This window comes from Pituophis catenifer, unplaced genomic scaffold (assembly GCF_029215685.1).
Source record: "Pituophis catenifer annectens isolate HBS135680 unplaced genomic scaffold, rPitCat1.0.hap2 SCAF_1, whole genome shotgun sequence".
NCBI lineage: Eukaryota > Metazoa > Chordata > Lepidosauria > Squamata > Colubridae > Pituophis > Pituophis catenifer.
The window spans coordinates 77,195,643-77,218,488 of record NW_027256881.1 but is presented as its reverse complement, the minus strand read 5'-3'; the positions used below and the strand labels follow the sequence as shown (position 1 = coordinate 77,218,488).

General features: G+C 38.5%; 1 protein-coding gene across 4 annotated transcripts in view; it reads left to right on the top strand.

Annotated features, from left to right (window-relative positions):
* MAP3K4 (mitogen-activated protein kinase kinase kinase 4) overlaps nucleotides 1–22,846 on the top strand; it is a 72,105-nt gene that overhangs the window by 42,242 nt on the left and 7,017 nt on the right. Inside the window, exons 11-22 of one of the 4 annotated variants that reach the window (XM_070932611.1) lie at nucleotides 643–792; nucleotides 2,054–2,215; nucleotides 4,025–4,158; nucleotides 6,300–6,378; nucleotides 6,608–6,674; nucleotides 9,251–9,347; nucleotides 10,861–10,977; nucleotides 11,847–11,947; nucleotides 15,745–15,825; nucleotides 18,456–18,647; nucleotides 19,260–19,330; nucleotides 19,899–20,015. In XM_070932611.1, the coding sequence (XP_070788712.1) occupies nucleotides 643–792; nucleotides 2,054–2,215; nucleotides 4,025–4,158; nucleotides 6,300–6,378; nucleotides 6,608–6,674; nucleotides 9,251–9,347; nucleotides 10,861–10,977; nucleotides 11,847–11,947; nucleotides 15,745–15,825; nucleotides 18,456–18,647; nucleotides 19,260–19,330; nucleotides 19,899–20,015 (1,368 nt within the window). Of the gene's footprint in view, nucleotides 1–642; nucleotides 793–2,053; nucleotides 2,216–4,024; nucleotides 4,159–6,299; nucleotides 6,379–6,607; nucleotides 6,687–9,250; nucleotides 9,348–10,860; nucleotides 10,978–11,846; nucleotides 11,948–15,744; nucleotides 15,826–18,455; nucleotides 18,648–19,259; nucleotides 19,331–19,898; nucleotides 20,016–22,846 lie in introns of all 4 variants that reach the window. The other 3 variants (XM_070932610.1, XM_070932613.1, XM_070932612.1) reach the window with 3 other exon arrangements.

Sequence of the window (22,846 nt, the reverse complement as noted above, 5' to 3'; positions counted from 1 at the left end):
AGACATTCTAAATATGTTATTGAGCCAGTCTGATTTAATGGGCTGGGCTAGGAACCAGGAGACAGTGAATTCTAGTCCTTTCTTTGGCTCAAAGCCAGCTGGGTGACTTTGGGCTAGTCACACACTCTTTACCCCTAGAAAAGAAGTCACAGCCAACCATTTCTGAAAAACATTGGCAATAAATCTGCAGGGATTTGTCTAGGCAGTTGCCTGACAGTCATAATCTGAAGGCACAAATAAAAGTTGGGTAGTATTTTCATGTTGTAAACAAACCTTTTGTCTTCTTTAATTTCCTCAAGAAACAACACACGTAAGTGTAATTAAAATTCCAGTGAGAATGACGGCCTTTTGACAAATGGAATAATTAACACTTCTTTTTTTAGCACAAAAGATTCTCATTCCTCTATTAGCAACTTCCAGTAAATATTTGGACAAACCCGATGCATAGAAACCTGCTTCTATTTATAAAATTGCTCTTAATTGATCATAATGAGAGAAGCCTTTAGTAAATCCAAATCTGTAACTGATTCTCGTTAAGATGATTAATTTTCTGGGAAGAAAAGTTCCATCCTTGGAATATTTAGAGTGCATCAAATAATTTGAATTCTATTTTCAGCAACGCTGTGTTCCCTTTTGTTCTAGGTTGACAACCTCCTCCTTGTGGTAATGCAGCCGGTTCATCTTGTGAACCAGAGAAAAGCCTTTCAGCAGTTACTTGAAGGACTGATCTCTTTGCAGCAGGAGCAAACTTCCAGCCAGCCAGAAATTGCCACAGCTTTACAACAGTTGAAGGTACAGCACTTTCTAGTTTATTATCTCCTAGGCCAGGGGCGCACAGCTAGGGCCCTTTCACGAGCTGTGGACTTCAGCTTCCAGAATTCCAGAGTTTAGATCACAGGTGGTAAAGGGACCATAGTTGCACTCTCTTGGGGTCTGCTGTTGATTCTGATTCATTTATCATTTCAAAATATATAATAAACCACTTAGATCTGCTTTCCATAGAAAGTCAGTATGGCAATATTTGCCCTGCAATTTTACAGAATGATATTTATAATTTTATAAATTGTCTAGAACTGTTGAGAGTTTATGAATTTGGATTAAGGATTTGCAAATAAGTTGAATGTGACATTCTGTATGGATTGCAGCACAACTGTCTCTATTTTGATACATATTCAAAAGGTTTCCATAAGTGCTGCATAATAGGAAGTGGAAACAGAATCTTAAAAAAACAACAACTATATGTGTCTTTGAGGAGTTATCAGCATATTCCTAACATGACTGAAATTACACATAAATATAATTATGAAGTGTGTGTAAGAGACATAAAAGTTTTCATGTCCACCACAACTCATAGTCAAATGTATCTGCCAAAAGAATACATGCCATATTACTGATGAATTTTTTTTAGTTGTTAATATTATATTTCTACACACTTCAACAGAAGTAATTCCATTAATTTCAATGAGATTAACTCTAGGTAAATTTATACAGGTAGTCCTTGACTTAACAACCAGAATATAGGTAGTCCCTGATACAACCAGAATTGTTACTAGAATTTCAGTCGTAAGTTATGACAGTGATAAGTTGAGGCACCTAGATGATTGCATCTGATTCTATAACCATTTTTACAGCGGTCGTTAAGTAAATAACATGGTCATAGGTTCAAATCAGTTGTAAGTGTGAGCCCATCCTCCTAAATGGGCATTTTTTGCCAGAAACTGGCAAATTGAATGACTGCAGGACACTACAACCAGTCGTAAATTTGATGCAGGAGAGCCGAAGTGATATTTTACAATGGCCAGAAGTACTTTATTGACTGTAAAGCATCCTTTCCTGTCGTAACTCTGAACAGTTGTTAAATAACTGGCTCTAAGTTGAGGTCTACCTGCATAGGATTGCAATATACCCTTCAATTCTAGATTAATAATCTAAATAGCAAAGATGTAGGCATTCATGTTTATTACTAGTATTGTTATGTGTATGTAAATTACAGCAGAATTATGTGTCTCTACATTCCAAACATATCAGCAGAGCTTTTTTCCGCATTTTCCAGAGTGATGCTTTACACCTGTGCAATAAGATCAGCAGCGCAATCGATAGAGTTGATCATATGTTCACTTCCGAATTTGATGCTGAACTCGATGAATCAGAATCTGCCACCCTGCAGCAATATTATAGAGAAGCCATGATTCAGTGTTACAACTTCGGCTTTGAGGTAGGTCCAAGAGAAATTTCTTTTGCCTTTTCAGAAAAAAAGGAAGTCATATATTTTAAGTAAACATTGGCAAACTGTTACTTCACCTCAACCTATTTATAGCTATTACATTAAACATGGGGGGGTGGGGGGAAGAGCTCAGATAATATAATAGTTAAGGCGACAGACTGGAAATGAGAAATCTCAGTTTCTAAGTAAATGATTGGGGCTGATCACTCCTTCTCAGCCTACTTTACCTCGGAGGGTGGTTGTTGTGAGGGAAAATAAGCATGAATTGAAGAGATCCAGTTTTGTCTAGTGGTTAAGGCACCAGGCTAGCAAGCGGTAGACCGTGAGTTCAAGTCCTGCCTTAGCTATGAAAGCCAGTTCAGTGATCTTGGATCAGTCAGTCCCTGTCAACCCAACTCTCCTCACAGAGTTGTTGTTGTTATGGGGAAAATAAGAGGAGAAAAGTATTCATTGCCTTAAGTTGTTTGTAAAATAATAAAGGCACAGGATACAAAATAAATAAATAAATGCTATGCACATTACCCTGAGCTCCGCAAAAGGCAGAATACAAATCTAATGTATAAACACAGTATTTATCATGATCAGAATACATGCTTTTTTGAAAACCAAAGCTGGGTTTTTGTTGTTGTTGTGGTTGTTGACAATTCAGTGTTTGTTTGTTTGTGTTTGTTTGTTTGTTTGTTTGTTTATTATTCATATTTCTATGCCGCCCACTCTCCGAGGACTCTGGGCGGCTTACACCAAAGACAGTATACTAAATAGCATATTGCCCCCAACAATCTGGGTCCTCATTTTACCCACCTCGGAAGGATGGAAAGCTGAGTCAACCTTGAGCCGGTGAGATTTAATCCGCTGATCTGCTGAACTAGCAGTCAGCTGAAGTAGCTGCAGTACTGCACTCTAACCACTGCCCCACCTCGGCTCTTAGCCGTGTTGTATATTGGTGCATGACAAAAAAGACCAATCTTGCCTGCTTTGACAGAAACTGCTGCATTTTGGAATATATTGTTGATCTTTCTGTTTTAAAAGCAATCAATTCCAATGGTGCTTATAGTGCGGGCAATGTGCTTTCAAACTTGTTTGTTGTTAGCTAAAGGTATGCCCCATCTTTTTCTTTAGAAGCTCAGGACAGCCTTCAAAGCACTCCTCCCTCCCATTTTTCCCCATAACAAGAACTCTGTGAGGAAGGTTGGGCTGAGAGAAAGAATGGCTATCCCAAAGACATCTTTCCATGGCTGAGGGAGAATTTAGAACTTGAGTCTCTCCATCACCTCCAGTCTAAACTCTTAAGCACTGTGCCACATTGGCTTTCTCTTTTGTTCGTTGTTTATTAGAAAGTTCCAGAAGTAGGAGAGCGATCCCAACAGTTGCTAATTTTTCTAGTAAGATCCAGACATGTAAAACATTTGCAGTTGCTTCTTATCTCCGTTAGATCAGTTCTGAGAAGCAGGATGAGACTTTCAGGTAAAAAATTGGGAGGTACGTTCTAACCACATTTGGATGCTGTCCCCAATCTTTTTTTTTTTTTTTCTGGGAGATGCCATTACCTGTCAATCATAGAGCAAGGTAACTCCCAAAGTGCACCCATCACCATTGTAATTGAGTCCATCCATCTTGCTGCTGGTCACCATCTTCTCTTTCCTTCCATCTTTCCTATAATTTTCCAAAGAGCTAGATCTTTGAATAATGTGTCCAAAGTAGGATAATTTGTGTCTGATTGTTCTTTACTTGCACCATTAGCCTGTTCCAACCATTGAATGAATGCTCATTATCTGGACTGATCATTTAAATCTATTACAGTATCACAAAGAAGTCATCCGACTAATGTCTGGAGAATTTAGACAGAAAATAGGAGACCAGTATATCAGTTTTGCAAGAAAATGGATGAATTATGTCCTCACTAAATGTGAGAGTGGACGAGGCACCAGACCCAGGTAATGACAAAGTAGATGCTTTTTAAAAATGTTTTCTGTGCCTTTCATTTCTGTGAAGTGTGTATCTTAAACACAGAAGAGTAATTGATTTTAATTAGTGTTGATTAAATTATTAAATAACAATGCAGTGCCCATGTATTAAATAATCACTGCAGTTTAGAATGTAGTCACTATTGCCTCAGTTAAGAGTACACTTGAACTTCATGAATTCTATGGGAAGTGACAGTATCGTTGAAAGTATATTGTGGCATTGTAGTATTTAGTTGTCCTTACTATGAGAACTTCCTTTCTGATATACTTATTTAAAAAAATAATGGTTATGACTGGAGATATCATGGAATTGATGGGGTGGGGCAGTGGTGGGTTGCTACCGGTTTGCCCCGGTTTGGGTGAACCGGTAGTGGTAGCTGCGGGAGGCTCCACCCACCCACCCAGACGTCATCAAAAATGCTCTGCACATGTGCAGAACCTTCGCATGCGCAGAAGCGCTGTATGCATGCAAAGCATGCGCACGCTCCCAGTAGCGAACCGGTAGCGTTGGGAATTGAAACCCACTACTGGGGTGGGGCTAATAAGTCTGAAGGAAGAAGAATAGATATCAGTATCTCCTTGCCTGATCCTAATCAACTGCAACAATTTGTTCCAAGCCATTCAGCACCTTACATGGGATAAAGAACATACTTTGCTTGCCTGCTTGCTTTAGTTACTGCCTATTCCCAAAGTGGCTAACAATTTCAATCATTACATAGATTACAGTAACCTTGAAAATAATGGATAAGTTGACATACAATATAAACAAAAATAATAAACATGTCAAAAAAAAATAGACAAAATTATGTACCTACCAATTTCTCACGGCATGCCTCCTCCTGCATGTATGAAATACCTAGGTATAAGTTGCTCTCCCGAAACCGAGGACAGAATGAGCAGATCAGATCTCTGTGGGGCCGAGTTCCAATGCATGGAGGTAGAAAGCCAAAATGCCACCTTCCAAAATTCCATCAGGTTGCATTTTGTATTTGGCCTGATTGGATGGGCAGATGAACCTGGGAGATATTCTCACAGATAACCTGTTCAATGTCATGTGGGGATTTAAAGGTCATATCAGCACTTTTGAATTGTACCCAGAAGCCCACTGGCAACCAGTGCAGCTTTCCAAACAGCAGGGTCACCTGAGCAAAATGGGATATACCCATCACTGCTCAGGCTGCCACATATTCCACTTGCTGCTTCCAAATGCTTTTCCAGGGCAGCCTCACATAAAGCATATTGCAGGACTCGTAGCAGGAGGTGATTAAGGCATGAATAATTCAGTATATTTAAAGCAAAAATGCCAAATTGACCTATATCCAAGGCCCACTGTGTTTTCAGGATTGAGCTCTATTCTGGGTTTTTTTTCCCCCTCAGTCCAAATTCAGTTTTTTCCTATTTGAAGGGGTTTTTGATAATTTTTGCTGAATCTTATTTTTCATCTAAAAAAACAACTTTAGAAAAACTTGAGGGATCACCTGATTTCTTTTTGTAAAGCACCTTTAATTAAACATGTCGAGATTACTGCACTGTTTCTGATCAACAGTTTTAAACTAGCTTTAGGTATGCAACCTTAAATTAATCCTATTATTTAAATTATAAATACTTGAAAGGCAAGACTTAGGTAGCATAACAGAGAATTATAGGTGGTCCTCAACTTATAACTGGTTGCTTAATGATCATTCAAAGTTACGATGGCTTCAGAATGGGTGCTTTACACTGACATGGGCACATTTCAGGGGTTTTTCAACCAGTTCAATTTATGACTGGTTTCTGCGCCCTGCAGTCATGTAATTTGATGGCTTCTGACAAAAAAAAAAAATCCTGTTTGGGAGAATGGGTTCATTCATCATGTCATTTCCTTAACAACCATGTGAATTGCTTAACAACCATGTGATTCAGAAGTGCAACTGTGATTTGCTTAAAAACTGCGGTAAAATCAGTAAAAGAAATATCTGATCCAGTCACATGAGTGCCTTGACTTATGACCACAATAATTTGTGACCAAAGTTCGGGTCCCAGTTGCGGTCAAAAGTTGAGGATTAGCTGTGTTCTCAATAAATAGAATTTTTGGTATAAACTTCAACCAATAATTTCTTTCTGTTGGACAGGTGGGCAACACAGGGGTTTGATTTTCTTCAAGCCATTGAACCAGCCTTTATTTCTGCTCTGCCTGAAGATGATTTCTTGGTATGCTGTTAATTAATCATACATTTCAAATGGATAAACATTGCCAACTATATATGAAACTAGTAGCTGCCATACTAAAAAAGGATTTGAATAGTTTATCCTTATTTATTAATTAATGGCTTAATTTACATTAAATTAACATAATGGGTTCCCAATCTATTCATTTCTCATGATTTGAAGATACAGCAGTATAACTTTCAATGTTTTTTTCTGTGTTTTTTTACCCCAGAGTTTGCAGTCATTGATGAATGAATGTATTGGCCATGTTATTGGAAAGCCTCACAGTCCTGTTACAGGTTTGTACCTTGGTAAGGCAGCAGTTGTAGTCTCTTCTATGGAATTTTGAAGCTAATGGCTTATAGAAATGGGATATGATCTAAGTTATTTGGAAATTAAATAAACACTTATTTAGTCACAGTTACAAAAATGATAACAACATTAGCAACTTTTAAATACGAGGAGTCCCAGATAATATATTTCAAAATAGAAGCAAGAAAGAGAAGGCCAAATGCCAAAGTCCCAAAGCAAGTATCTAACTGGGCAGAGTTTTTCCAAATTAGAGATTTTATTAGAATGACATTAGGCAGGGAGCCATGTTGCTTTTCCAGAGAACAGACATTCCAGGCATAGCAGCTGAGAAGGCCCTCTTGCACATTCCTGTCAAATGAGTCTTGGAAATCAGGATGTGCAGCTGGGTCTTTCCAGATGATCTCAAAGAGTGGGCAGCTTCACATGGGAGGGAGTGGCATTTTAGGAATCCTGGCCCCAAATTGTTCAAAGCTCTAATGGTAATGAGCAGTTCTTACAATGAGCTCTGAAACTAAAGGTCCAGTGGATAACAATGGAGTTGCATGTTTTGGATAACTCCTTGCAGCCTGTAGCTTTGCTGCTGTGTCTTTTCTACTGATTGAAGTTTTTGGATCCTCTTCAAAGGCTTCCGCCAGTGGGCACATTGCAGTCTTCTATTCGTGTTAACATGGATCTAAGGCTTTTGTAATCAAGGGGAACAGACTAGAATGTGATTTCTTACAGTTGTCATTGCAAGTATTAAAAACCAGATATTTAGCTACCTCTATACATTTCTTTCACGGGGTCCTATCTGAGATTCCTTAATTTTGAGTTATTTATTTATTTATTTATTTATTTATTTATTTATTTATTTATTTATTTATTTATTTATTTATTTATTTATTTATTTATTTATTTATTTATTTTATTATATTTCTATACCACCCTTCTCCTACGGGACTCAGGGCGGTGTACAGCCAGGATAAAACATAGCATATAAAATTTAAAAACATTTTAAAAAACAATTAAATAATTTTGGTCCGAATTTAAAACAACCCAATTAAAACCAAATTCGATTAAAAAACTGAGAGGATGGGATCAAGCCAGCCCAGCTAGATGGAACAAGTGTGTCTTCAGGGCCCGACGAAAAGTCCGGAGGTCTGATATCGTGTGTATCTCAGGGGGCAGGTCATTCCAGAGGGCAGGTGCTGCCACAGAGAAGGCTCTCCCCCTGGGGGTCGCCAGCCGGCACTGCCTGGCCGACGGCACCCTGAGGAGGCCCTCTCTGTGCGAGCGAACCGGTCGGTGGGAGGCTATTGGCGGCAGAAGGCGGTCTCGCAAATACCCCGGCCCTAAGCCATAGAGCGCTTTAAAGGTGGTCACCAACACCTTGAAGCGCACCCGGAAGACCACAGGAAGCCAGTGCAACTCGCGCAGGAGAGGTGTTATATGTGAGCACCCCGTCGCTCCCATAATCCCCCGCATGGCCGCATTCTGGACCAACTGCAGTTATGTACCTTATGCCTTACAAACTTAAAGTATAGCCCACTGACTGTCTATTACAACATTCCAAGAGACTGGAAAACTATCCATCATTCTCCTGTTATGGTTGACAAGGATGAAAAAATTGATGGATTTCATTGGGGTACAAGCCTATATGGTTAAATGTGGAATCTCATTTCAGACTGCAGCATGTATTTCTCAACTGGGTGTAGCTTTCTCTGAAGGAAATGAGTTGCTTATGTTGAAACATAAGCACAGCTGCATCTATATGGCTATAGAAAAGAATTATTCCATTACAAGTAGTCCTGGTTTAGTGACTACCTCACTTAGCAACTGTTCAAAGTTACAACAGTGATTAAAAAGGCAACTTTACAACCAATCCTCCCATTTATGATGCTTGTAAAGGCAAAGAAAAGCTGAATTATGATCGTAAGCACAGTCACAGTTTCACTTAGCAACCACTTTGCTTAATGACTGAATTGCCAGTCCCATGAGGACTACCTGTAATATTAAAATGCATTTGTTCATCAAAGATGGGCCTGAAAAGTGAGTCGGTTCAAACCAATCCAGGTTAATTGTGAAAATTATGCCTACAGGCAAGTGAAATGGCAGGTGGCAGCAGCTGGCCAATCTTGTCTGGGCTTGTAACCATGTAAGCAAACCACTTCTGGGTTGTTGCCTAGAAGACTTCTTGGTTATGTCTCTGTAGCCCTAAAGACATATTAACCAACTCATCAAGGTTGGAATTGGCTTGTGACTCAGGTAACTTTATACTTTTACCTGCTTCTTTTTGTCTGGTGAATTTTTGTGCCGCATGACTCCAACATAAATTACTCTGTTTTTGCTGCTTACTCTGTTTACTAGCCTATTTATTTTGATCTGACTGGATTATTAAAGTTCATTTTACTAGTTTGGTAGACACGTTTGAAGACAAAACCAAGAACTATTTAAAAACAGTTACAAAATCAGTGAATTCCAGTGCATTCTCTCATTTTTGACCAAGTTATTATAATTCAATGCTTTAAGGTGTGATGTGATGCTCCCTGTTCCCACACAAGTGTTCTTCTCTTTTTGCTTGCAGCTATTCATCGGAATAGCCCTCGCCCCGTGAAAGTACCCCGATGTCATAGTGATCCCCCAAATCCTCACCTCATCATCCCAACACCTGAAGGGTTCAGGTATGTAAAGCCTTATCCCAAACATTTATTAACTTACAGAATAAAAAAAAATGAAGTTTTTAAAGCAGTTCCAGCAATATTATCCTCTAGCTATCCTTCCTCCCCTTCTACATTGAAGCACAGTCTTTGCACTCCTGGGGAAAACACAACTTTCTCTCCAACCTTGGTAAGGACCTGCTCTTCTGTGTAGTGTGTGCAGCATGCCTGTCTGTGATGGAATTGCACTTTTGACATTGCTGAATGACACGCTGAGAAGTAATTTAGTTCTTCCTCTCCCTGTGGTGATTTTTAAATTGAAGAACACTTTATATTGTTGCTTTTTTGTTTCTCCATGGACAAGGTCTGGTCTTCCATTTTTGTACTCCTATACATAACCTAGCTCTGCGCTATCATTTCTGCAGCCTTCTTTCCTTCCTTTCTGAATGCTCAGTCTTGAGGTGATCAAGAAAAGAAGGCTGTCCCTCACATCAGTCTACCAGACTACATTTTTAATGAGGACAAGAGAATATGTCTCTGATGCTGTTTACTAACATCTACTAAAAATGCCCACATTTAAAAGATTGCCAAGGAACTGAGATGCAGAAGATAAGCCTTGGTGGTATCACATTATCTTCTGTTTCTTAAAAATAAATGTGTGGATTTGTCTATGACCGTGATGGCGAACCTATGGCACGCGTGCCACAGGTGGCACGCGGAGCCATATTGGTAGACACATGAGCTCAGCTCCGTTCGGGCCTTCTGGGCCCACCAGAAGTAGGGAAACAGACTGGTTCCTGCCTCCGGAGGGCCTGGGAGGGAGGAAGGCCATTTTTTGCTCTTCCCAGGCTCCAGAGCCTTTCTAGGAGCTTGGGGAGGGTGAAAACAGCCTTCTCCACCCCCCCGAGATAACGGGCCATTTCTGGCCTCCAGAGGGCCTCGGGGGGGGGGGGACACTGTTTTTGCCCTCCTCAGGCTCCTAGAAAGGCTCTGGAGCCTGGGGAGAGTAAAAAACGAGCCTACTGGGCCCACCATGTCATCGCGTGCCAAAAGTGGGGGGAGTGCGGGGGGCATGCACGCATGCGCGGGGTGGGACGCATAAAATTATGGGTGTGGGCACATGCGCACAGGACCCCGTCACGCTCACCCCACTTTTGGCACGCGATGGCAAAAAGGTTAGCCATCACTGGTCCATGACATGGCGGCCTCCATGTTTTGTTGTTAATGAAACTTGAATGCAACTAAGAATTATGTTTTGTTGTTGTTAGTTGAATGCACATCCATAAATTAAAACCCCAAGTGACTTCTGAAGTGGCCCATGATCTTTGTTACCTTTTTTTCTTTCTTTCTAATTTTGCCTTCAGCACTTCATGTTCAGAAATCTTTCTCGTGCGTTAGAAGCCAAGTTTTATAACTTTTTACAAGATTTTGGTTTCCGGGCTGCTGTTTTGAGTCATCTTACTTTTTTAAAAAATCCATTTTTAAGTGGAGCCAGAGCTTTTTTTTTTTTCTCCTGAAGCTTTTCTTCTCACTGCAGCACAAGGAATATCCCATGTGATGTACGGAACCATTGCAGCTCTGCTTTCAGTCGCCCCACTCCTGTTGGGAGTGACTCAACTCAGCCAAAACCCGTCAGCAGTACAAATGACCTCAGGTAGCTCCACTCCCCAGTATAGCAGACTCATGCTTGTTCATGCCACTCATACAAACCATGCGTGCACTTAGACCCTAGTAGTTCCTCTTGGTTCCATTGTGTGTTCCCCATGACTGACTTGTTTCCATTCAGGATGTGAAGTTCTTAAAAGACATTTCTATGAAGTGCATGTTCAACTACATTTTTGATAATGCATGTTTTGCTTTGTTTTTTAAAAAGTTTGAATTATTTCATTCTCTTTAATGCATGCAGTTCATGTTGTCTACCCTTTCTGCATTTGTGTAGTACCACCTGTGATTCAAGTCATGTGAAATTAGACCAATGATACAGCCAGCACAATTGCATAAAAATAAATACATTTGAGATATGACCAGGACCACATATACACGGTGCTGTATACATGCACTTGCAAACTGGTGGTGAAACCAATGCTTTACCATTCCATTTCCTAAAACTGCAGTTTATGTATCTGTCAAATAAAACTCTTTTCAAATAGTTGGCCTATGGTAATGCCAAAGATTTCAGTCACCAATTTCTTAGGAGATTATTGATTTTTTAAAATGCAGATTAATCTTACATTGGCATATGCCGGCTCTTTTTGAATTTAGTTTCACTGACTCTTAACATTAAAAGCAGCATTTGTTAAAAAAAATAGCAGTTTTTTTTCAGGATAATGGATACAGTTATATGGATATATAGGATAATATACTTATTTAGCTTGCTTTTTTAAACTATAGCTTTGGTTAACACAACCAGCTACGGCTGTGTTCTTACTTGCATTTTCAGTTTCTTGCCACTTCAGAAATGAGGGGAGTAAAAGCCCTGATCAATAAAAGAGCTGTGTTTTTTTTACTGTTTTAAAAAAACAGGGGCTCCAGTGTTCCTGAAAATGATCGCCTGGCTTCAATTGCTGCTGAACTACAGTTTAGATCATTAAGCCGACATTCAAGTCCCACAGAAGAACGAGAAGGTGCTATTATAATGATGATTGTATATGAATACTATTTCCCCTAAAATATATTTATCATATCCTGGTAAGGCTTCTGCTTAACTTTTAGTTTGGTATCCTTACTCTGATATAATTATGGAGATTTTGATAATATAGGCTCAGATTTTTAAAAACATTTAGAATGGCTTTTTGTTATTAATTCCAGTCTTGAAATTTATTTGTATGGCACTTTCATTTGAAGTTGCCTAAACTTCAACATTGGTAGCTATAACAGTAACTATAACAATTATCGGACCACAAATAAAATCACTTGAGGATCTATAAGTTTGAGGACGGAAGAGTTAATTAGCTGGTGGAAAAGAAAGTTTGAAATAGGTTTCCCTAGGAGATAGTCTTTCTGGGATATGTATGGGCTGGTGTTGAGAAGACTGCTACAAACTTGTTGGTAAACACATTAAATTAAATGTCTATGGAGATTCTCAGTTGTGAAGGTCATGGTTGTCCCAAAGGTGTTTTCTTTCAAAAGGCAAGTGGACTTTCTTGTTTTGCCTCACTGAACATCTGCAAGGAATAGAAATCCTTCCATTCTCCACCATTCAGTCAGAACTGAAGAAGTTTCTCGGATGAAAAGCAAAACATCTTCAAGCAAAGCAAGAAAGTCCAGTTGCCTTCTGAAAGAAAGCATCTTTGGGACATTAAAGAAAAATTCCCAAGGAAAGCATTCACTAGGAACCGTCACTCAAAGAGCATCCTCTTTAAGATAGTAAGTAGTTGAAGTAAGCTATGTTTGTCCCAAAGGTGCTTTTTCAAGAGGCTACTGGATTTCCTGGTTTTTCTTTGAAGACATTTCGCTTCTCATCCAAGAAGCTTCTTCAGCTCTAACTGGATGGTGGGGAATAGAAGCTTCCAGATTCCCACCATCCAGTCAGAGCTGAAGAAGCTTCTTGGATGAGAAGTGAAACGTCTTCAAAGAAAAACCAGAAAGTCCAGTTGCCTCTTGAAAAAGCATCCTTGGGACAACCATGAGCTGGATGACACAGAATCTCCATAGACTTTAAGCTACCTTTGTTTCATCTGTTCCATCATTTCCCTTTCTGCATATAAATATACAGGCGAAGCATGTTTATAAAGCAAATTGCGGTCATGGACTTTAAAGGAATGGAAGAACCTTTCCTGCAATTTACTGCATACGTAAATTCCAATAAGGTGCAGATTTGGAAGAGCTCAAACACATATTTTTGGTGTGGAAGACAATAACACTACCCACCTTTTCTAAAATCTTGGGATATTTGCATTGTCTTCAGAGAGGGAGAAAAAGAGATGCTTGGTTACTATCTTTGGCTTTCCTTTTTCACAGGTTTACAGAAAACTGGGTAATTGCAACAGTACAAAATAGTGGTGAAATAGGTTGAAAGGTGTGCCCTCAGTGAATTTCTTATATAAGAATTTCCTGTTTCATTTAAAGGGATTAATATGAACCAAAAGTATTTGTATGCTTTTGGAGCTGCTAGAATTGCATATATGAATCTGGTTCATCTGCCATTTCTTTGTGCTAACCCTTCATAACTTCATGGCCTCCAGCTGTTTTTAAATACTACATTCCCATCTACCGTGCTGATGGATGTATTACATACTTATGTACTACATAAGTGTGATAGAAATTATAGTCCAGTACAGCTAGAAGACACAGTTTTGGAGGAACCATACAAATATAGGAAAATGATAACCTAAATATATAATAAATTATCTCACTTAAATATAATCTAGAAAATTGCCCGTTGTTGGATAACTTGTATTTTTGTATGACCCTTCAAGTAATTTGATATGACTATTCAAACACGAAATATAAATCAATTATCTTATTTCTTATGTAAATCAAAATTCAGTTATTCAAAACAAGGCAGTTTTGTTTTGCTGAACCTATTGAATTCTGTATGGGATAATGAGGCACGGATGCTTAAATTTCTTAGTGGCTATGAATGCAGTAGCCCTAAATACCCAATTGAATCTAATAGCTTCAAATAAATAAATAAAGGCATTTTTAACATTGGGTAAAGGTCCACAGTTCACCAGATATCACCAAATTGGTTTTTAAAATCTATTTTGCTTACTTTAGGGTTGCTCTCTCAGATCTTTAAGCAAGCACATGAGCTCTTGGCCCAGGCAGGGATAGCAGTCACTTTTCTCCTGGAAGTGAAGTAGTGAAAGTACTTCAAATAGTTTTCTTGTTGCAAAAATTAGTACTCGTTTCCTTTCAGCACTTTTTAATTTAAAAAAGCATCTTCTTTGTTAAAACGCCCTTTGGGTTTTACCTTGAATACAGATAGTCCTCCACTTACAACACTTTGTTTAGTGACCGTTCAAAATCACAATGGCACTGAAAAAAAGTGAGATATGAACGTTTTTCACACTTACGAATGTTGCAGCAACCCTCACCGGCTCAAGGTTGACTCAGCTTTCCATCCTTCCGAAGTCGATAAAATCAGAACCCAGATTGTTGGGGGCAATAGGCTGACTCTGTAAACCGCTTAGAGAGGGCGGTAAAGCACTATGAAGCGGTATATAAGTGCTTTTGCTGTTGCTATGCTAACGGCTTTTGCCGTTGCTATGGTCGTTGCTTGGCAACTGGTTCATATTTATGATGGTGGCAGGGTCCCGGGGTCATGGGATCACCTTTTGTGACCTTGTGTCAACTGAAGTCAGTGGGGAAGCCAGATTCACTTAACAACTGTGTTCTTAACCTAACAACTGCAGTGATTCATTTAATGATTGTGGCAAGAAAAATGGTAAAATTGGGCAAAATTCACTTCACAATTGTCTTGCTTAGCAACAGAAATTTGGGCTCAATTGTGGTTGTAAGTCGAGGACTACCTGTATTCTTCAGTCAGAGTATGAACATTCAAACTCCATTTCTTCTACAAAGAAGAGTACTTCATATAGTTAAGTTATCCTTCACTAGTCTTTATGGCTTTTTCTTATATTTAATGTGCTCCATTAAATACAACATTTCCAAGGTCCACTCTGTTGCACTTAATGAAGAGAACGATCTTCATTTATTTCGGTTACTTTGCTCTTCATTTTCCTTTTTGAAGAGAAGCGTTCTAGTTTTTCACTTCATTATTTTATTCTGCATAGGTCTAATTTTACATATACTATTAAATGGAATGTTTCCATTTTTTTCCATAGTATTCATTTTAAACTATTGCAGTGGAGTCAAAAATGCCTTGTGTGAGCTTCCACTATAAATTTCAAATAACTGCCTTCCATCAGCAGGGCATGATGGGGTATACAGGCTGTCCTGAGGATCTGCTGATCCTTGAGAACTTATCTTTGTCATGGGTGGGAAAATTGAGAACTTAACTGGTTCTCCACATCAAACCCACTGTCTTTAGAATAGAGGTGGGGAACTTTTTATGACTTGTGGACTGAGCATGGCTGGCTTAGGAATTCTGGGAGTTGAAGTCCATAAGTCATAAAAGGGCCATAGTTTCCCACCCCTGCTCTAGGATAAAGAATAGGATATGAGGGGCCCAATGCTTATTCTGATCATAACTGTAAGTACTCGATTCATGTATATGTGAATAGTATCTCTTGTTAGGGAGCCCTGTTCACACACTCATAATAGCCTTCACTCTCATCTTAACATAAGCAGCAATTCTTAAAAGCTGCTGATCAAAGGGTAAGAAATCAATTGTTGGCTCTCTGTGTGTGTGTGTGTGTGTGTGTGTGTGTGTGTGTGTGTGTGTGTGTGTGTGTGTGTGCGTGTGTGTGTGCGCGCGCGCCATACATTTCTTAACAGCATCTCTTTTTTTTCACAGAGCCATCTTATCCAAAAGGGGATACAAGTGGAACAGCCCGAAGAAGTTGGGAGCTTCGGACTCTTATCAGTCAGACCAAAGGTTAAAAAAAAAAAAGAGTTTGTTATTTTGGCAAGAAATGTATTTCAAACTGCAGTTCTATAGTAGCTACTGTGTTTCTCCAAAAAGAAGGCCAGGTCTTATTTTCTTTTGATGCCCAAAAAAACAGCTAGGCCTTCTTTTTTGAGGGTTCTAATTATTGACTCATCTCGCGGCGGTGACACCGACAGCCATGCCCAGCAGGAGCCCGCTGCTGGCCCACTACTTCTGTGGCCGCTTGCCGCCACTCACACACATCACCCTGGCCTCTGTTTCACTTTCGGATGCCTGCTGGAAGGCATCTGCAGCCTATAATTGGCTGCAGTGGCAGTTGGTGTGCAAGGCCTGGTAAGTAGGGCAGCTTCACCCCCCCATCCTAGCTTATTTTTTACCTCTGTGCCTCGCCCCACCCCCTGTACTCCGGGTTGGGCGGGGACTTAATTAGGGCTAATTTTGTGGGTGGGGCTTAATTTGATCGCATGCAATCAAAAACATGATAGGGCTTCTTTTCAAGGTGGATCGTCTTTTTGAAGAAACACGGTATCTATATATATAAAAGTGAAAAACACTCGCGCATTAATCACAAAATCTCCAGAACTGTAAAGCCTACAAACTTGAAATTTGCCACATATGTTCCTCTTGGCTTCTAGGTGCTCACTAAGAAAGGGTTTTTCAAAGTGACCATCAGAGCATTAGTATTTCCTATATTATTATTAACACACTGATGCTAAGGAGTTCTACTCCCCCTCCCCACCTCAAAAGAAATCTGTTCCAAATGCAAAACACCAGCAGAGCAGAGGTGTTTCACTTTCACTTTTACTTTCACAGCAGCAAGCAGCTTTACTACAGAACAGTTGAGCTAAGCCACGCCCAGCCTCCTTCCTATCTCCTTGCTCACACAGCAAATACTGTTTGAGTTTCCAAACACCCCTCAACTCTCACACACTGATAGGATGCTAGCCAGATGAATACCGATGAATGCTGGGACATTCTACTCCCCCTCCCCCTCTGTTCCAATTGCCAGTTGCATTATATTAACATACTCTGATGCTATGGAATTACACATTCTACATTAAGTTTCAGGCTGTAAGTATCAATTTATCAAGCCCGAACACATAGTTTCTTAGCAAAGCAATGGGCGTCCAGCTAGTAATTTAGTATTTCTCTCAAAGGTTATTTTTGTTACAGTTGCATCCAACTATATTCATATTATTGGTTCTTGAACAAATCAAGCTTGTTCTTTTATTTCCTCATATTTATCCATATTCCAGATAGTTTCAATATAACTAGGAAGCCTTTGCCCTCAGATTATTTCCAGATAACAAGAGTAACGCGGCCAATGATGACAGATACAAATTCAAAATCATCTAGATGGCCCTGGCCCTGTTATATGGGATATAAAAGGAGGATTAAATCAGTGTCAATTCCTACATTCTTCTTGCTAGTAACCATCCATGGAGCTTGTCACCTTTGTTCAATACAAATATATCCACATGCATTACATGTATTTGGAAACCAGTGTGGTATAATGGTTAAGGTGAAGGACTAGGCGCAGAGAGACCCAGGTTTTAATCACCCCTTAGGCATAAAATGGCTATGTGATTTTGCTTGTTCACTCACTCACCCACTACTCACTCACCTACCTAGATTAGGAAATTGAATCAACCATCCTGCATTGGACCAGTGTGTTAGATTGTGGTCTGGTGTGGGGGAAAATAATCCCTGAATGCATATAGGAGGCACAATCATGAGACAATTTGGGTTGCTGCTCCATTCTAAGTCTTTCTTGCTTCTGCCTCCTAATCATGTGCCTAAAGTGGGATTATGCAGTTTATCCGTGTTTCCCAGTGCAGGCATAGACACAGACATTGCAGAGATGTAACGTGGGGGACTAAAAACACCCAGATGCAATACATTGCAAAGAACAGTTGTAGGAATTAGGTATGGCTAGTCTACTGAAAAGAAGGACTAGGGGTGGCCTGATAGCTAGGTTCCAATATTTAAAGGGCTGCCATAAAGAAGACAGAGTTGACTTATTTTCCAAAGCATCAGAAGGCAGGATAAGAAACAATGGATGGAAACTAATCAAGGAAAGAAGCATCCTGGAATTAAGGAGAAACTTTCTAACAGTGAGAACATCAACCAGTGGAACAAAGGCAACAGTCATTGGGTGCTTTTAAGAAGAGACTGGACAGCCATTTGTCTGAAATAATATAAGGTCTCCTATTTAAGCAGGGGGTTATACTAGTAGACCTCCAAGGTCCCTTCCAACTATGATGATGATGAGGATGTAGTAAATCAAACTCCTCCTATCCTGCTAAGGGGGGGTGAAAGTAATCTAGGAACCATGGCTGCATGCCCAGTTTTTACAGCTGAATGTATATATGAATTTGAATCACTGGGGAGTGAGGAAAGGGAGGAAGGAGAAGTAATTATTTTATAAATATTCTAAATATATACCCTTAATTAAATAAAGTCTAAATGATTGACTTTTTTTATTCTAAACCTTTAGAATATTTAGACCATTCACCAGTCTTGGCTCTCTAATAGTTTTCATACTGCTTTAATGGTGTAGTGTAAATAACTGCAGGTCATTCATAATCAACGCTTTTGCCTGTTCTATTTGTTTCTAGACACTGCTTCCAGGCAGGGACCTATGGAAGCAGTTCAGAAGTCTGTCCAGCTGTTTGAAGAAAAGAGGTACCGGGAAATGAGACGGAAAAACATCATTGGCCAAGTTTGTGACACCCCCAAATCCTATGATAACGTCATGCATGTAGGCTTAAGAAAAGTCACGTTTAAGTGGCAGAGAGGAAACAAAATTGGTAAGTTTCTAGGGAGCTTGATATTTAGGTTAATGGAGGGAGTTACTATTATGCTTTTAACCCAGAAATGTATGTGTCTTCCTGCATATTTAATTTTTACCTGGCTCAAGGACTTTGCTTTTATCGACCTGTGCGTTTATAATTTCTGGTTTGTTTAAAAAGCCATGATGGATTAAAGCATGCTAAATCCAGAATATTCTGTAAATTATTGCAGGTGATTTAGAAATAAAATCTGTCCTGTAATGCAACTGTGTGAAGAGAGGTACTTAGAGCTAAATGACATATATTTTATCTAGAAATTATTAGCTTTGGAATTGGATGGAATAGGTCAGGAGCTAGGTGATGGTGTTACTATGCACTCTTCATAACAGAGCTATCATATATGATATTCTGGTCTGTCTATGTGTGTATTTAAAATACTTTCTGTTTAAATGCCTGTGCTTTAATTAGATTGGTCATTCCTAAAGCATCCAAGGCACCTAACAAAAGAATCCACACATATATTTGTGTAAATATTCTGCACAAAATGATATATGACTGACTTATACTGAGAAGACGTAAAAAAATATTTTCAGAGTGCTTATATCTCTTTTTTAAATTACAATTCTGCAGGTGAAGGCCAATATGGGAAAGTTTATACCTGTATCAGCGTTGACACTGGTGAATTGATGGCAATGAAAGAAGTAAGCAATGTGCTTGTAAAACAATTTTATATGTTTTTATTTTTTGTTTGTACAATTTATTTAATTATTCAAATGGCAGCTTTTTAAATTAAGTTATTTACGGTGAGAGAGTGCCTTTTTCCTACTAACATATCTGCTTCTTAGTATCAGAAGGAGAGGCATCCCATTGTATTCAACATAGAATGAAAGCATGGGGGAAAATGACAAGATATGGGGCTTCTCAGTAGCTCTAGTAGCATTATTTAATAACTTGCTATATGAAGAAATATGGAGGTTAGCTCTTGTTTGCTGACTAGTAAATATTCTGCAATTCTTTTGTCTGTAGCCCCTATTTGATTATATTTTAACAGATTTAAAACTTTTGTTACTTGCCCTAGATATTATATTAAGAGTAGAATAGAAGCGAAGAGATTTTTGTATTATCTGTGCAGATCTGTGATTATAATCTTACTCGTTCTGTATGATAGAATAAACAGATCTCTGTGTGGTTTCAGTATTGCTTTTCTCTAGTCTTTTTTTCCTGTTAGATTGGTTTGCAACACTCATGAAATATAATATCTTTTTGCAGATAAGATTTCAACCCAACGATCACAAAACGATAAAAGAAACTGCAGATGAATTGAAAATTTTTGAAGGCATTAAGCATCCTAATCTGGTCCGGTACTTTGGTGTAGAACTTCATAGGGTAAGGAGACGATGGTCACTGACTTTTACAGTTTAGATTAACTGTAATATAATATTTTAATTTATACTTTATATTAATTAAAATTAAAATTGATTTAATTAATAAGAGTATAGGGGAATGTTGGTCTTGCTTTGTGTTTTTTAAGCTATGGACTCAATCTGTGTTTCATTTTCATTTTCGTGGAAGTAAGTATATGTAGATTGTTCCAGGATTACATTTGCTATTTAGGAAGCAAATTAAATGTGTGAGAAGCATGGTCCAATTTCCCAACAAAGAGCAGTGGATTTAGTCAAAGGATTCATAAGGGTTGATCTCTTAACCTTAGGTTAAGGGCCTGGTAGCTCAGCAGACTAAAAGCATTGTGATTAACACCAGCTGTCTGCAATTACTGTAAGTTTGAATCTCACCAGGCTCAAGGTTGACTCAGCCTTCCATCCTTTCTAAGGTAGGTAAAATGAGGACCCAGTTTGTGGGGGCAATAAGCTGACTTTGTATAAATATACAAAAGTATGAAGGCTATTGCTTAATGCATTGTAAGCCGCCCTGAGTCTCCGGAGAAGGGCGGCATATAAATCAAATTTAAAAAAAAACAAAAAATCCCCCCTTCATCTATTGTAATTTCTCTATCCCAAAGGTATTACTAGCTGAAGAGAGGGAAAATCCAGCTGTAGTTTATATATTCGTGTTACCTTTCTTCCGATGAGTCAAGTACATTTCAGTGGCTGGCTAACTAGAGGAGGAGGAGAGAAGTCGTCAAGCAACCAGTTCTCATCTTGGTTGGACAATGTGTTTTGGAAAATTGAGAAACTATTATTTATATTGAGGTGGAAAGCATGGGAACCTTCAGTACTGGCTTTCCACTAGTAGTGCCAAGATGATGTATCTAAATAAATTTGTTCTTTGAGAAAATGCAATGTCTCGAAATTCGGTTTATAATGGGTGCATTACTTGGAACGTGATCCATGTTCCTGTACTGGAAAAAAAACCACTGATCTCCGGCTCTTGCATGACAATTTGGTTGGATTCTGCTTATGAAATTCTGTGCTCTGGACTGGCTGACAATCCTAATCTGTCATTTTGAATATTGGACTGATTTTGGACTATTCTTCTGCACACTGCTGTTAAAAAGCTAATCATCCAGGCAAGCGTCTATCAAAGACTCTGTTTTTGTTTGCATGCTTTGACCGTTATTATCTCTTTGATCTAAACAGTGAATTACCATGGAACATACGTTTGAGTCAATATTTGAAACTAAAAGCAGGACAAGAGCCATCTTGCTGAAACTGTGGTCAGCTGAACTGAAACTAATGTGAAAATAGATTTAAAAATGACGGGCTATAAGAATGATATGTACAAAGATGCTGCATGGATATACAACTGAAACCAACTAATATTAATTAAAAGAAAAATACAAATAACAAAGCAAAAAAAATGATTTGGATTATTTTCCTATATTATATTTACAAAATAGACTTGTTTAAGCTTTGAAAAAAATTGTGATGAGAAAGGATAAAGAAAAATGAAAAGAAATAACATTCTAAGACATTTGAAGAGATTAAAGATCAAGATTGTTAAAAGGAAAAGGAAAGAATATAAAATTGATTAATTTGATCAAGGTTAAATAGATATAGTGTCATCTCATGTAACTCTTAATAAATTTTAGCTGTTCAGGACTGAAATGATGAAGTTTTACATTCTGCTTCTGGATAGAAAGATTGGCTATTGTTTATTGTATTTTAAGAGAAGTTGACAGATTACTAAAATTGTTTTTGCTTGTGATGAAGAAAGAAGTCATTTCTTTATGGATTGCTTTTTTCTTTACTATATTCTTACAGTAAAAAATAATTATCTTTTCTGCACTTTCTATTTTATTTTTCTTTTAATTTGTTTTAGTTTGTATTTTTTATTGTAATTGTTTTGTAATTTGTGATACAGAGAAAATGGATATGGATATCAATTCATAAGATGCAATAAAATACTTGGTCAATGCTAGTTGTTTTTAATAGTATAAAAAATTATGTTCAAGGAAAAGGAGACAAGGAAGGAAAAAGAAGAAAAAATTACCATATTTTTCGGAGTATAAGACGCACCTACCTTTTTGGGTGAAGAAAAGAAGAAAAAGAAATCTCCCTTTGCCTCTGAGCAATTTTGCCTTGTTGCAGCAAACAGCCTGCTTTACTTTCATTTTCGTTTTCAGCATAGCTTGATTAGCACAAGGAAAAAAAATCTGCTCCAGCAATTTACCTCTTTGCAGCAAGCAGCAGAGCCCTGCGCAAAACAGCTGAGAGCAAATCAGCTGAGAGTCGGAGGCCGATCCAATCAACTTGTGCTAATTAGGCTGTGCTGAAGCTGAAAGGAGCTGTTTTTCTTGCTGTTTGCTTGCAAGGAAGTAACTGCTGCGAGGCAGAGGCCAAAGAATGGGGGCCAGTGGGTGGGCGGGGCTACATTCGGTGTATAAAACACACCTAAATTTTCACCCCCTTTTAGGGGGGAAAAGGATGCGTCTTATACTGCGAAAAATATAGTACCTTGGACATTGCCCCCTCTTTTAATTACCAAACATAAAAAGAGTTTGCATAGCCTGAAAAACTAGCTTTGTTTCAAGTAGAAAAGAGGCTTCTTCTCTTAGGATAGTTGATGAAATAGACTTGGTTCTCTTTTCTACCTTTGGCTGAAATTGAAGGAGAACATCCCCAGTGTTTACTGTATGTTTAAACTGAGATCTTGGAGCTTAACTTTACAATTTTTTTTTATTTTATTTATTTATTTTTTTTTGCAAATTGCTGGGTGATGTTTTTCTCTCTCTTAAACCTCAGGACTACATACTCATA